Source organism: Ursus americanus, chromosome 9, assembly GCF_024610735.1.
Source record: "Ursus americanus isolate L20-20 chromosome 9, mUrsAme1.1.p, whole genome shotgun sequence".
Taxonomy (NCBI): Eukaryota; Metazoa; Chordata; class Mammalia; order Carnivora; family Ursidae; genus Ursus; species Ursus americanus.
This window is the reverse complement of record NC_142135.1, coordinates 75,688,730-75,703,472: the sequence shown is the minus strand read 5'-3', so window position 1 is coordinate 75,703,472 and position 14,743 is coordinate 75,688,730. Positions and strand designations below refer to the sequence as shown.

General features: G+C 34.8%; 1 protein-coding gene across 2 annotated transcripts in view; it reads right to left on the bottom strand.

Moving 5' to 3' along the window:
* Positions 1-14,743, bottom strand: part of PXDNL (peroxidasin like) — a 428,875-nt gene that overhangs the window by 262,164 nt on the left and 151,968 nt on the right. For both annotated transcript variants that reach the window (XM_045789101.2, XM_087864880.1), the window contains exon 2: positions 9,117-9,188. In XM_045789101.2, the coding sequence (XP_045645057.2) occupies positions 9,117-9,188 (72 nt within the window). The remainder of the gene's footprint in view (positions 1-9,116; positions 9,189-14,743) is intronic.

Genomic DNA, 14,743 nt, shown 5'->3' with positions numbered 1-14,743 from the left:
ATTACACCACAAGGAACTAGAAAAAGAAGAAACTTAGCTGAAATTTAGTAGAAGAAAATAACAAAGAAAAATCGAAAATGAATAAAATAGAGACTTGAATAAACAGTAACATAAGTAATAACCAGTTTTTCCAAACAAACAAAATTGGCAATGCTTTAACTGCATTAACCAAGAAAAAAAGAGAAATAACTCGAAAACCAAAATGAGAAATGGAAGAGAAAACAATACAACAGATAACCACAGAAATACATAGTGTGATAATAGATTACTATAAACAATTATATACTAATAAATCAGATAACATAGGGGAAAAAAAATATAATTCCAAAAACACATAAGTTACCAAGATTGAATCATGAACCTTGAATCCAAGAAATAGGATATCTTCTTAGACCAATAACAAGAATGAAAGTTAAATTAGGAATCAAAAATTTCCCAACACAGAAAAGCCCAAAACCACAGGGTTTCATTAGTGAATTCTACCAAATGTATTTTTTAATTAATGGCAATGATTATCAAAATCTTACAAGTAATGGAATAGAGGGAACATTCTATGAGACCAGTACTATCCTGATAACAAGCAGGATAAAAATAATATAAGAACAGGGGCACCTGGGTGGCATAGTCAGTTAGGCATCCAACCCCTGGTTTCAGCTCAGGTGGTGACCTCAGTGTTGTGGGATTGAGCCCCACATTGGGCTCCACAGTCAGTGTGGAGTCTGCTTGAGATTCTCCATCTCCCTCTGCCCCTCTCACTCGTGCTCTCTCTCTCTCTCTCTAAAATAAGTAAATCTTAAAAAAAAAAAAGTATTAGAGTAAAAAAGTCTAGTTTGTCTGATATAAGTATTGCTACTCCAACTTTCTTTTGACATCCATTTGTATGATAAATGTTTCTCCAACCCCTCACTTTCAATCTGCAGGTGTCTTCAGGTCTAAAATGAGTCTCTTGTAGGCTTTTATCCATTCTGACACCCAATGTCTTTGATTGGAGTATTTAGTCCATTTACATTTGATGTAATTTTTTTTAAAAGATTTTATTTATTTATTTGAGAGAGAAAAAGAGAACATGAGCTGGGGGATGGGGCAGAGAAAGAGAGAGAAGCAGACTCTGTACTGAGCAGGGAGCCAGACATGGGGCTCAATTCCAGGACCCTGAGATCATGACCTGAACCAAAGGCAGATGCTTAACAGACTAAGCTACCCAGGAGCCCTGAAAGTAATTATCAATAAATAAATATTTATTGCTATTTTATTACTTGTTTTATCATTGTTTCTGGAGATTTTCTCTGATCCTTTCTTATCGTTGTCACAGTGGTCTTTCATTTCCACTCAAATTATAGGAAACAAACTGAGGGTTTTTGGAGGGCAGATGGATGGGGGAATGGGGTAACTGGATGATGTGCATTAAAGAGGGCATTTAAAGTAATGAGCACTGAGTGTTGTATGCAACTGATGAATCACTGAATTCTACCTCTGAAACTAATAATACAGTATATGTTAATTAAACTGGATTTAATTTTTTTTTTTTAAATCAGAGAGTCCCCTTCAATATTTCCTCCTGGGCTGGTTTAGTGGTCATGAACTCCTTTAGTTTTTGTTTGGGAAACTCTCCTTCTATTCTGAATGACAGCCTCACTGGATAGAGGATTCTTGGTTGCAGATTTTTCCTATTCAGCATTTTGAATATAGCATACCACTCCTTCTGGCTTGCCAAGTTTCTGTTGAGATCTGCAGCCTGCCTATGGGTTTTCCTTATAAGTTAAGGACTTCTTTTGTCTTGCTGTTTTTAAGATTTTTCCTTTACCACCATATTTTGCCAATTTAATAACAACATGTCTTGGTGTTGGTCTGCTTTTGTTGATTTTGATGGGAGTTCCCTGTGCCTCCTGGATCTGGATGTCTGTTTTCTCCCCCAGATTAGGGAAGTTTTCTGCTATTATTTCTTTAAATAAATTTTCTGTCCCCCTTTCTCTCTCTTATTCTTCTAAGACTATTTTAATGATCCCTTAAGTATACCACTTGATATTTTTTATAAGAAAATGAAAATACTCTTGTACCCACCACACAAACCAAGAAATTGAACATCTTCAACATCACAGAAAATTCCCTCATGCCTTCCTCCAGCCAGTAAACCTCAGCCTCTACAATATAGAAAAGTTTGCATTTTGTTTGACCTGGTTTTGAACTTTTTATAAAAGAAATCATGATATGTGTATGCCCTCTTTTGCATCCAGTGTAATTCTCCCAATATTTCATCTGGAAGATTTATCTGTGTTATTGCATGTGGTTGTAATACATTCTTTTTATTTACTCTATAATATTCCATTGTGTGAATTTACTGCAATTTATTTATGGATAATTTGGCTTTTCTCCAGTTTTCAGTATTACAAATAATGTGTCTATTAAGTTCTTATACATAACTTTGAAAAACATATGTGCTCCTTTCTGTGGATTATATGCTTAGATGTGCAATTTCTGAGTCACCAGATCTATGTGTATTTAGCTTTAGCAGATACTGCCAGTGTTCTAAAATAACTGAGCCACTCCAGCAATTTATAAGAGTTCTATTGGCTCCATTGTGAGTATTTTGAGTGTTTTTTGTTGTAATGGAGGTGTGAGGTATCCTATTGTCATTTTATGTTGCATTTCCCTGATGCAAAGGGATATTGAATACATTTTCAAGAGTTTATTGGCCATTTGGATATTATAATTTGTCAAATGGCTGTTCCAAGATGTTATGTATTTTTTAGCTGGGGTTTTTGTCTTTTACTTATTGATTTGTAAGAGTTCCTGATACAAATCCTTTATTGGATATACATAATCATAAATATCCCAGGCTGTGGCTTCTTTTTTTATTCATAAAGTTGTCTTTGGTAAGCTGAAGTTCTTAATTTTAGCGAAATCCAATTTATCAATCATTTTCTTTACCGTTACAGCTTTTTGTGTCCTCTGAGAAATGTTTGTCCTAAGGATATGAAGATTTTTTTTTGTTATCTTCTAGAATCCTTATTATTTTTATCTTTTACATGATCTATGATCCATCTAGAATTGATTATTGTATGTGAGCCAAAGTAGTGGAATAGTGCCAAAATCTATCTTTTTCATCATGGATATCCAAACAACTCTGCACCATTTACCAGAAAATTGTCATTTTCCACTGCAATGCAATGCACATTTGTGACATCTCAAGTGACCATTCACATGTGGGTCTGTTTCTGGACTATGCATTCTGTTTCATTTGTTTCTTTGTCATTGAACCAAACACACACTTGTAATTTCTTTTATTTATAATAAATCTTGATATCTAGTTATCTTTCTACAATATTCTTCTTTAATACTTGATTAGCTATGTGTGGTCTTTTGTAGATTCAGCTAATAAGCTCTCACAAAACAGCCTGCTGAAATTTGACTGGGGTTGCATTGAATCTATAAATCAAGTTGAAACAAGTGATAAGGTAACAGTTATCAGGTCTTCCAATTCATAATCATGATATATGTATTCATTTATTTCAGATTTTTAAAATTTCTCCCAGTAATCTGTTATAGTTTTCTCATAAAGTTATAACCTTTGTTGCATTTATTTTTACTTAACAAAATTTTTGATGTTATTGAAAATTGTACACTTAAAAATTCCATTTTTGAAGTAGTTGTTACTAGAATATAGAAATATACTTGATTTTTATATCAATAAATTGAGTTATTAATTTTAGTAGCCAATCTGAATATTACTTTGTATGTCATGTGTGCACAAATATGACATAGGTAAATATTATTATTTCTCATGTCTGTTCTTTGTTCTTTTTACCTTTCTTTCTTTCTTTGGATTAATCAATAATTTTTATTATTTGGTTTTTCTCTTATTAACTTCTTAAGTATAATTTTTTTATTATTCTTGTAGTGGTTGCCCCAGAAATTACAACACATTTACTGACCTAATTAATGTCTACCTTTAACTGATAATTTTAGCACTTTCTTAGAGAAAATGCTTAAAGCATTTTAATTCTATTTAACTTCCTCCTACGTTTTGTCGTATTGTTATCATTTATTTTAATTCTACATATGTTAAATGCACATTATTATAAGAAATAAATGGGGCGCCTGGGTGGCTCGGTTGGTTAATCAACTGACTCTTGGTTTTGGCTCAGGTCATGATCTCATGAGCCATGAGATCAAACCCCAGGTTGGGCTCTGCATTCAGTGGGGAGTCTGCTTAAAGTGTCTCTCCCTCTGCCCATCCTCCCACTGGTGTGTGCTCACGCACTCTCTAAAATAAATAAATAAATATTTTTTTAAAAAGAAAGAATTTAAAGTTAGTCAAAAAATTCCCCTTTATGTGTTTTTCATCGCATCCTACACTTCTGCATTTCCATTTTGCATCCTTTTCCTTCTGCCTGAGGGGAAAAAGAATTTGTAGGCTTACTGACTGCAGATTATCTCAGCTTTTATGTCTGCAAATGTCTGTTTGGGTTTTTTTGCCTTCATTGTTAAAGGCTAATTTCCCTGTGAATAGAATTCAAGTCTTTCCATTATTTTTTTTCAGCAAAATGTCTTTCCACTGTTTTTAACTTTCACCATTCCCATGGTTATTTCTTAAAAGATAATGTATGTTTACCTAAAAATATTTTTTAAATGACCCCTTTGTCTTTGGTTTTCAGCAAGTATACTACAATGTGACTGAGTGTAGTTCTCTGTATATGTAGCTTAAATAGTGTCATAAGGCTTCTTGAATCTATGACTTGGTATCATTTATTTCGGCGGAACATTGGTGTTTAAAATTTCTTCACATATTGCCCCTGTCCTATTTTCTTAGTCATCTTCTAATTACATGTAGATATTTTTATCATGTCCCTGTTTTTTACTCTCTTTTCTGTGTTGTCCATCTTTTTTTCCTGATTTGCTTCTATCTGGGTAATTTTTAATAACCTATCTTTCAGGACTCTGATTTTCCCTTCTGCCATATTCTAATCTATGATTGAACCAATCCACTCAATTCCTAAATGGAATGATCTTTTAAGTTCTAAGAAAAACATAATAATTTCTTCTTATCTGATGAAAATTTCTATCATTTCATATATTCTTTAAATATATTAATTCTAATGATTTTAAAGTCTATGTTTCATAATTTCAGAATCTTAAACAAACATAGCTTCTTTGGTTATCTTTTTTATTCTCTTGGTTTTCCTGGCATGCTTGGACATCTTTCATTGAATGCCAGACATTGTGAGTGAAAAATTGTAAAGAGTTTGGATCATTTTATATTTTTCCAGAGAAGATTTTATTTGTTTTTAGGAGGCAGAAAGAATATAGCAGATCACCTTCACCCAGTCTAGAATGGTCCCTTGCTTCTAGGGCATAGCTCTTTAGGGGTACAAAATTAAAACCAGGGGTATTGGGGCACTTGGGTGGTTTAATCAGTTAAGCATCTGACTCAGTTTTGGCTCAGGTCATGATCTCAGGATTGTGAGATCAAGCCCACATCGCAGAGTCTACTTGTCCCTCTCCCTCTGCTTTCTCTCTCTCTCTCTCTTGCTTGCTCTCTGTCTCTTTATAAAATAAATAAATAAATAAATAAATAAATAAATAAATAAATAAATAATAAAATCTTTTAAAAAATAAAATAAAACCAGGGGTATTTATCAGGAGTTTTTTTCTGTGATGAGCCCTAAACTGTTCTTTTTGTTTCTCTGGTACATTGAAGTGGTCAAAATCTCTGATTAGCTTTTTAAGTCTTAATAGCTACTTTCTCCCTGGCTTCCTAGTACCCTCTCCCTATGTGTTTCAGTTTTAAGTTAGCAAGTGCCTCATTGAAATGGCTGGCAAAATCTTCACCTCACTATTCTGCAGCTGCCTTCCTTCAGGTATCCTGGCCTTCTAGTGATGGTTGTCTTGGTGGTCTTAAATTCTGATCTTTGTCTTCCTAGTCCAATGAGACTGTCATGAAATCTAGGCTATTGCTTTCTCTTCATCCTCCATGCTCTGTATCTTGATTTGACAAATGACCAGAGAAGGAAAAGTTGCACAGGTTTGAGTCAGCTCAATGAGCTTCCTTTCTTTCCCAGATTTTAGCTACTTAAGTCCTGGCTGCCTTTATTGACATCTTAACTTTCAAAGAGTTGCTTTTTGTATTTTATTCAGATCTTTGAGATTTTTTTTTTCATCTGGATGGTTTGTATGATACTGGCTAGATCAGCATAAAGCCATGTGTGGTTATTTTTTCATCTTAAAAGCAAGTTACAAAGTAAAGAAGTTATAAAGTGATCCAACCGAAGTCTTATTACTAGTGATGGATGGAAAGCCAAATCTAATCTACATGTTTCTATTATCCCAGAAATTAATGCCTGTTTTAAACTTTTCTGCATACCTCTAACTAGAAAACTGTGCTAATATTTACTGCAGGAAATTTTGTTCCCTTGCTACATCACAGAATAACCTTAAGGACAAATCAAATATCTTAACTAAAGTTATGGCTACTTGCAGAGTAACATCTTTGGCAAACCATTAAACATCAATCCTTCAAAGTCTTGAGAGAAAGAAAGCATTATGCCTGATCTTTAAATAAAAACAAATAAATGAAATAGTGACTGTTGATTCATCAGCATGATAAAAAGCACTCATAAAATGAAGCATAGAGATTTCTCATCACATTATATAAAACATAATATCATATCTTACAATTATATCTTATTTGAGAAATATTTTAAATATTGAGATTTTCTTACAAAATTTGGTACATACAACAAGTAACTCAGTAATTACACCAGCTAAAAGGTTTGCTTTTCCCTAACTTTCATGAACATACCTGCAATATAAACATACAACAAGTAACTCAGTAATTACACCAGCTAAAAGGTTTGCTTTTCCCTAACTTTCATGAACATACCTGCAATATAATTATAACTCTGTTGGGTCCTCAGAACTCATTGAGCAATTGGGGCTTCACCCTACTGGTCTAGCACAAGTTCTCTCCAATCCCAGAAGTCTTCCAGTGTCCCATTTCTAAACTCACGTCTTTCCCTCTTACACAACTTATTATTTAAGTGATCCATCATCTATTATTCCAGGGAACTAGCCTTCCTGAAAGTCATCATGAGAAACCATACAGTCCGGCAGTTAGCAGATCAACGTGTGTGTGAATCCTGACTCTGCCCCTTTCTAGATGTATGAATGTGGGTAAATTACATTACAGTTATGAGTCTCGGCTTCCTAACCTGTAAAATGGAAATAAAATCTATCACACAGAGTGAAATGGAGCAAGAAATGGAGCTAATGTACATAAAGCAACCAGTATAGAATGAGGCTTGTAATTAACAAATGATAATTATTTCATTTTGGGTTTTTAATAAAAATATTTAAACACAAATTAATAATAAGTATGATTTCTACCAAATGAAGAGGTGGACTGTTCTTTAATAATTAAAGTATTTTGTGCTATAACTCCAAAATGTGGCCAAACTGCAATAAATATCATCATTTTGCTATACTCCTCAAAAAACTTTTAAGTTATATTGAAAGAAGAGATTTGATAACACTTGGTAACATTAACAATGTGATAAATTAATAAGATATTTGGTTTTCTATCATCTACATATCTCAGTAGATAGTAGCTTGAATGCTTCAGTGATGGTTCTCCCCAAGTGTCAGACCCCCTAGAGATACTCATTAAAATGCAAATCTTTGGGCCGCTCCTGAGAAGAGTTAAATCTGAATCTTTGGGGAAGAGGACTAGGCATCTTCATGTCCACAAGCTCTCCAGGAAACATTTTTATGTATTATGGTTTGAGAACAACTGCTTTATTGTTAAGTAAGAAATAAACCTTGCAGTCCTTACTTCCTTATGCTTACATCACCCCAACCAGAGATATTGTGATAAAGTACGTGTATTCAGGCATCAGTTACTGGAAAGAATCCAGGTAGGAAAAGCACACGTATAAAGTTATAACCTCAACCCTGAATTAGAAGAACTGTCTTGGGGGCGCCTGGCTGGCACAGCGGTTAAGCGTCTGCCTTCGGCTCAGGGCGTGATCCCGACGTTATGGGATCGAGCCCCGCATCAGGCTCTTCCGCTATGAGCCTGCTTCTTCCTCTCCCACTCCCCCTGCTTGTGTTCCCTCTCTCGCTGGCTGTCTCTATCTCCGTCGGATAAATAAATAAAATCTTAAAAAAAAAATCAAAAAAAAAATCAAAAAAAAAAAAAGGAGAACTGTCTTGGCTATAATACGGTGATAAATTCAGCTAGGTTGAAAATATTAACTCGATTATGAAAATATTATGCCAATAAGATTAATGTACCCAAATAGTTCCAACAATACTGAATATACTTAACTTCCAGTGATTTTTACCCTATGGATTAATCTAAAGCAGCATAAATAATTTTAAATTTTGAGCAAAGTTAGTACCTGTAAGCCCCTGTCATCATCTCTCATAGCATTCTACTCTCTTCCATTATGCAGTTGCCATATTTTTATTACACATGTTTTACAGTTTTTACAGTTGGGTCTTTGTTTACTGATCATCCGCAAGGTCAGACTATCTGCTATACCATAGTGGTCCCCTGTGTATTTTGGTCTGGACCCAAAGCCAGCAAACTGCTAAGCAGACCACAGATAGTAAATATCTGTTGAATGAATAAAATGAATGTTTTACACATTGAAATTTTTTATTAGAGCTTAACCATAAAGTTGTGACTTTTCCTCTAAATACACGATTTTAAAGATATTTGTGGTATTACAAATAAGGAGATCCAGTGGCGTGTTGGTGAAAGCATGGACTTCTTAGTCAAAAGACCATGAATTTTAATTCCATGCCTATTGCTTTGGCTATGGGACCCATAGACAAATTATTTAACTATTCTTTCTCTCAGTTTCTTCATCCCTGAAGCTTTTCTAAACTAATAAAGTATAAAGGACAATTAGATAAGTAGAAATATCTCTCAGATTCAGAAGGTAGCAAAAATACAGGCAGTGGAAAGAAGCAGAGAATTTCTGGTTACAAGAGCACTAGCAAGTTTTCACTCCCATATTAGCTGTTCTTTCCTCTCAAAATGACTTTTCATGACAAACTGCAATCCAACTAGATTGTAATTTTAGAAACCTCACAGATAAGCGATAAGTACTCACAGAGTGTTCAAATTCTTGAGTTTCTTGAAGGCATTCCCAGGAATTTCTTGTATTCTGTTAAACCTCAAGTCTCTGGGAACATAAAAAGAAGAAGCAAGATTATAATATGTGGATTCCAGTGGTGTTATTATTTCCAGAAACTTGAAAACTAATTCTCCTTTTATAACCAAATTATGGCACTAAAGGACTAAACATAAGACAGAATTAGGTACATTATGTGCAGTCATTAGGTAAGTACATTTTTTATAGCAGATTATACATATCAGGTGCTATATGCTAGTCCAAAAGTGCCAGACAAGTGCAGCTGGCTACAGAGCTCTTCAAAATTGTTAAAGGCATTTAACAAAGTGTTAAAGACCATTTTCTTTAGGTTGTATTTGTATGGTACTAAAAAATTCTATATATGGCAACATGCCAATTGAGCATAAATAATTTGGACGATATTGATAGATCAGATGTCACTTATCAACTCAACATAACACCATTACTTGGGTTTAGGCAAAATTATTATTAATTAATTAATTTTTCTTCATAGTCCAGAAATATAACAGCCTTCTAAGGAAGTATTAAAACAAGTCAACAAAACAATAAGTGTAAGAGAGACAAACAACATTCTCTTTCATCAATTAATACATTACTTTATTCAGCATGTAAATTATTGAGCACCAACTACATGCCACATATTGTGTTCAGTAATAGGGACACAGAGATGAGCAATATATGGTCCCTGATACTGAGCAGGCACAGTTGAGTTGAGGATTACAAACAAATAATTACACACTAGTATATAAAGTATTAGTGGTACAACAGAGCAACAAACAAAATGTTCTGCACAGGTAACCAACTTAGGTTTTGGTCTGCCTAGACCCTCTCTTATCAGTGAAAGAAGAACCCACTCCACTGCCTATGATTTTGATGGAAATGTCAATCATGCACCCTTCAAGAGGGTGACTAAGTCCAGACAACTGTCTCCTTGGACACACTGTTTCTTCTGTGGGGAGCATATGACTCAAGCAAAGCATATTGGGGGCATTCATGAGTGTTGCATAGCTATGAATAAAATAGTGTTATGTTCCTTGTCTGGAATAAGAGATTATGAAAAATGAGTATCTAGGGCTATTATTGTCCAGAGTAGAGAATAAAGCCAAGCAGAGACAAACAGGGCCAAAATATGGGAGAAGAAAACAAAGCCCTGTATCCAGCTGTGCCTGAGGCCAAATTTACCTCCTGACTTTTCAGTTATCTAGGCAATAAACTGTCATTTTGATAAGTTTATTTGAGCTGAGTTTATATCACTAATGTAAGGAGCACAGGAAAAAGATGAAACAATTAGTTTGGAAATATGAGACCCAAGGGAAATGATATTGGAAATTTTTACAAAGCATTAGCGTGTCAGGAAAACAAACAAACACAAAAGCAAAAACAAAAAACAAAATATCTATTTCCCCCCAATTAATTTCTCAAAATAAAATTTTTCACCACCGTTAAGAAGTAGTTTATTTTAGAATAACTGATTCAAAAATCTTTATAAGATTACCTTAAAATTCTATCATTTTATGTTTCTTTTGACTTTGGAAGAATATGTACAATTTTATAGGAGCTTTTTCAATTAAATTTATTCAATTAAATCTTGATACCAAGAAATAAAAAGGATGCATGAAATTTTTTTAAAAGGTATTCAATTAAAATAACTCATTGTGAATACATGTCTTTGTAAGATAGAATGCACTGCTTAAACATCATACATTGTTACTCGATGTGTCTGTACTATATTTTTAAAAGAAACTTTAGAAATGATGTGAAATTCTCACTATAAACATATAAGAGATAAAGTTATATAAATCCAAATACCCTAGATCCTTGGTTTCCCTTCAACACAGAAGCTTTAAATTACAGAAAGGACTCTCCTCTCACATCAAACCATAAATTCTAATAGTCCTCCCAAATTGAGCTTCCAACAATACAAGAAGGGAGTAAACACAAAAGGATAAATCACATTCCTTTTTTTAGGCTTTGAAATTTTAAAAATTCAGAAAGGTACAAATAAGAAAATAATACTCTTTATTGTCCATATCCAGAATTAACAACTGCTTTCACTTGATATAGTTGCTTCTATTCATAGTTCCACACATTTTTATTTTGATTATACAAATCACATGTAAAAATATATTACAGGTAAATAAAAGTTTCTTTTAACCACTATCTTAATTTTAGCTATGTCTCCCTCTTCTCACATATAACCTCCTCTCCTGAGTGTGATGCCTCTTTTCAGACACATACATATACATAGGGATGTGAATAAATATAAGTGAAATGTATACATTAAAAATATGAAAATACACATAATATAGATAAATATAAAATATTTAGTGTTTTTAAATTTATAGAAATGGCATTAAACTTCCTATAGTTTTTAGAACTTCTCTTTTTCCCTCTCTACTGCATCTCTTCTGGGTGATTCCTTGACACATAAAGATCTCGATATTTATCCCCAACTCTTCTATAATATTCCACCATGCAGACAGGCCACAGTTCGTTTGTATATTCCCTTTATTGACAGCCATTTGACTGTTATCGATTTTTTGCAACATTTACAAATAACATTTCAATAAACAAACACACATTTCTCCTTGTGCACATGAAGAAATGTTTCTCTGGAACATATTTAGAATTAGAATTGCTAGATCAGGGGCGCTTGGGTGGCACAGCGGTTAAGCGTCTGCCTTCGGCTCAGGGCGTGATCCTAGCATTATGGGATCGAGCCCCACATCAGGCTCCTCTGCTATGAGCCTGCTTCTTCCTCTCCCACTCCCCCTGCTTGTGTTCCCTCTCTCGCTGGCTGTCTCTATCTCTGTCAAATAAAAAAAATAAAAAAAATAAAGAATTGCTAGATCATAGTGTATGCACAGCTTCAGTTTTACAAAATGATGCCAATTCCAAATTTATTTTCGTTAGATACTACAGCAGTAATATATATAACTAATTAAGAATAATGTGAAGAGATTCTTGAACTAATCACCAAATTGCAAATTTAAACTTTTCACTGGATTGATTTAAGAGTCAAGGTGCTAAGTGTGTTGGTTATCAAAATTCCCTCCTGTCTTCACTAGTGAGCAAAACTAAGGTGTCCTGCCCAAGAATAGTGTGGCAAAGTGTCTACAGTCCCAGGGGTTATTCAGGGGACTGTGAGATACATGACCCATGGTTCTCACAGCTCAGGAAGCCACAGGGTACTTCTCCCAGAGAAGCAAAGCACACTTAGAGACCCAAAGATTATTTCCCTATTGACTTAAACTCCCATAAGGCATATTCAAATGCACCGAAGTCAGCATGTTAACATTTGTCTTCTTTGCTAATATATTCTACCACATAAACTTCTGTAGTTAGGTACCTTATAAACTAAAACTCTAAGGATTGACTTCCCTTCCTAATTTGAATTGCTGCATTTTAAGATTGCATATGGGGCATTATACAATGCATTGCTGAAGGTAGTATTTACCATACCTTTTTATGAAATTACACTAAAAGATCGTCTGAATTCAAATAACCACAAAATTTGGATCTTACTGCCTTCTGCGTAAATAAGTTTATCCAAAAATATAATTTATTTTCCCATATTGCCTCTATTATGTTCAAGATGGATCACTAAAATTTTACCCACACAAAATTTGTCATTTATATAAAACTTCCCTTAACATAATTTGTAGCATTGTATTTTCACTCTGCATAGAGTGAAAATTGAATTTTTATATATCCTGCACAAGTCATCCCTTTATGATATATGTAATATTGATAAAATAATATTCATAAAAATAATAATTATTATTTAGCACAATTTTCATCCCATTCATTGTTCCCTAGAATTCAATTTAGAAGCAACTTTAGGAAATGCACCAAGATGAAAACTGAGCACATGGTGCTTACTGGCAGTAGTTAAACATGAGTTTGTCCGTCTATTTGTCTCTATGGCCTGCCTGCCCCCAGCTCAAGCTGCTAAAGCTGAAGAAGAAATGTTTAATGATTTTTATGGTGAGAAATTTGGAATTGATGTTTTTAACCAATAAAAGATGTGTTTTAGTTCAAATTCAATCCAGAAGATTCTCTTTCTAAAAAGAGTTTTAAATGATTCTCCCATTGGACACAGGGAAGAGAACAAGCATGGACAGAAAGCAACGTGAACTAGCCTGAAATAAATTCGCATAGCTCAAGATCATGTTATTTAGTTCCGCCAGGAAACAGGGCACACCACGCCCACATCACCACTCATTACACAACCTCTGGGTGGGTTAGATGGAGTTATACTATGTCTGTGTGGAAAAGTCCAGAGAAAGACCTTACAGAGCGAGAGAGAGGCTAGACCTTGCCCAGAGGTCTGAGGTTCCCAGTATATTTTATGAATGCCAAACATTGGGCATATTTTTTAAAAACATTAAACAAGTGGGTATCTAAACATGAAAAATAAAATTGTAATTGTCCACAGATGGTAATCCAGTTTAAGTTGTAAGATGAATGCAATGCTCTTGAAAAACACTATCAGCCTGCCCTGGGACTGAAAGCATAGGTCATTAAGAGATAAAATCAAAGTCTAAATTTGAGTTCTTGAAGGTGAGACCCAGGCTACGCAGATGTCTGGCTCACTGTGGTGTGGGTCGTCCTAATAGCGCCCTAGTTGGAGATGGTCTTCAGGTTTATCGTGAGTAGACACCTGAGCTAAGGGGGCCCATTCCTAGCCATTTTAGCTAAGAATCTGGCACTGAGAGAGCAAAGCAAATAAGGGAAACTCTCAGAGAGCACCAACTTAACGGGCTGATTTCTGTCTGAGGGTGCTACTTGTTTTCTCACAAGCGAGATATATTCATTCTGGCAGAAAGCCTATCTTCATGAAAAAAAGATCAAGCAGATCTGTACTTGAGCCAAAAGCATTCTTGTTGAAGGCAGGAATGCAACTAAGTCACTGTAAAGTCAAAAGCATAAAACTGCAGAAACAATGTAAGCAGGTTCTAGTCTCCCCTTGCTTTCAGGAAGGGTGGGAGGGAGTGAGATGACTCCTGATAGCCCAGCCATCATCATCTCTTCTGTCTGTCTCTTGTGTCAAAGCCATGTGCATACTCTGCTCCCTGCAGCCAGGTTTTCTGTTATTCTGATCCTAACTCATAGAGCTATCCTGGCCTCCATCTCCTTTCTCAGCTGCTGTCCCATGTGCCATCCCCTCATCCGTGGTGTCTAGACTGCCCAGACCTTGGAATCAGGGGAAGAATGTAAGAGATCTCTCCTGTTGCCCTAAAACATCTTCTTTACCTTTCCATCTTACAGTCCTTTCAGGGTAGGAATTGGAAAAACATTTTCCGGGCCTGAGGAAGAGAAGTTGGAGGACACCTGATTTCCAATCATCTTCTTTGATTTTCTCTGTTCACTTTCTGTCTGCCAAGTGTCAAGCAGCCAGAGCTTGAGTCTATCATCCATTGCTGTTTGTTGGGCCTGATGTTAACCTGTTATGAAGGGTAATTTATTTGTCAACTTGACTAAGCCATGGTACCCTGATTTTGGTCAAACACCAGTCTAGATGTTGCTGTGAAGGTATGTAATTTTTTGTGATTTACACCAAAATCAGTAGACTTTGAATAAAG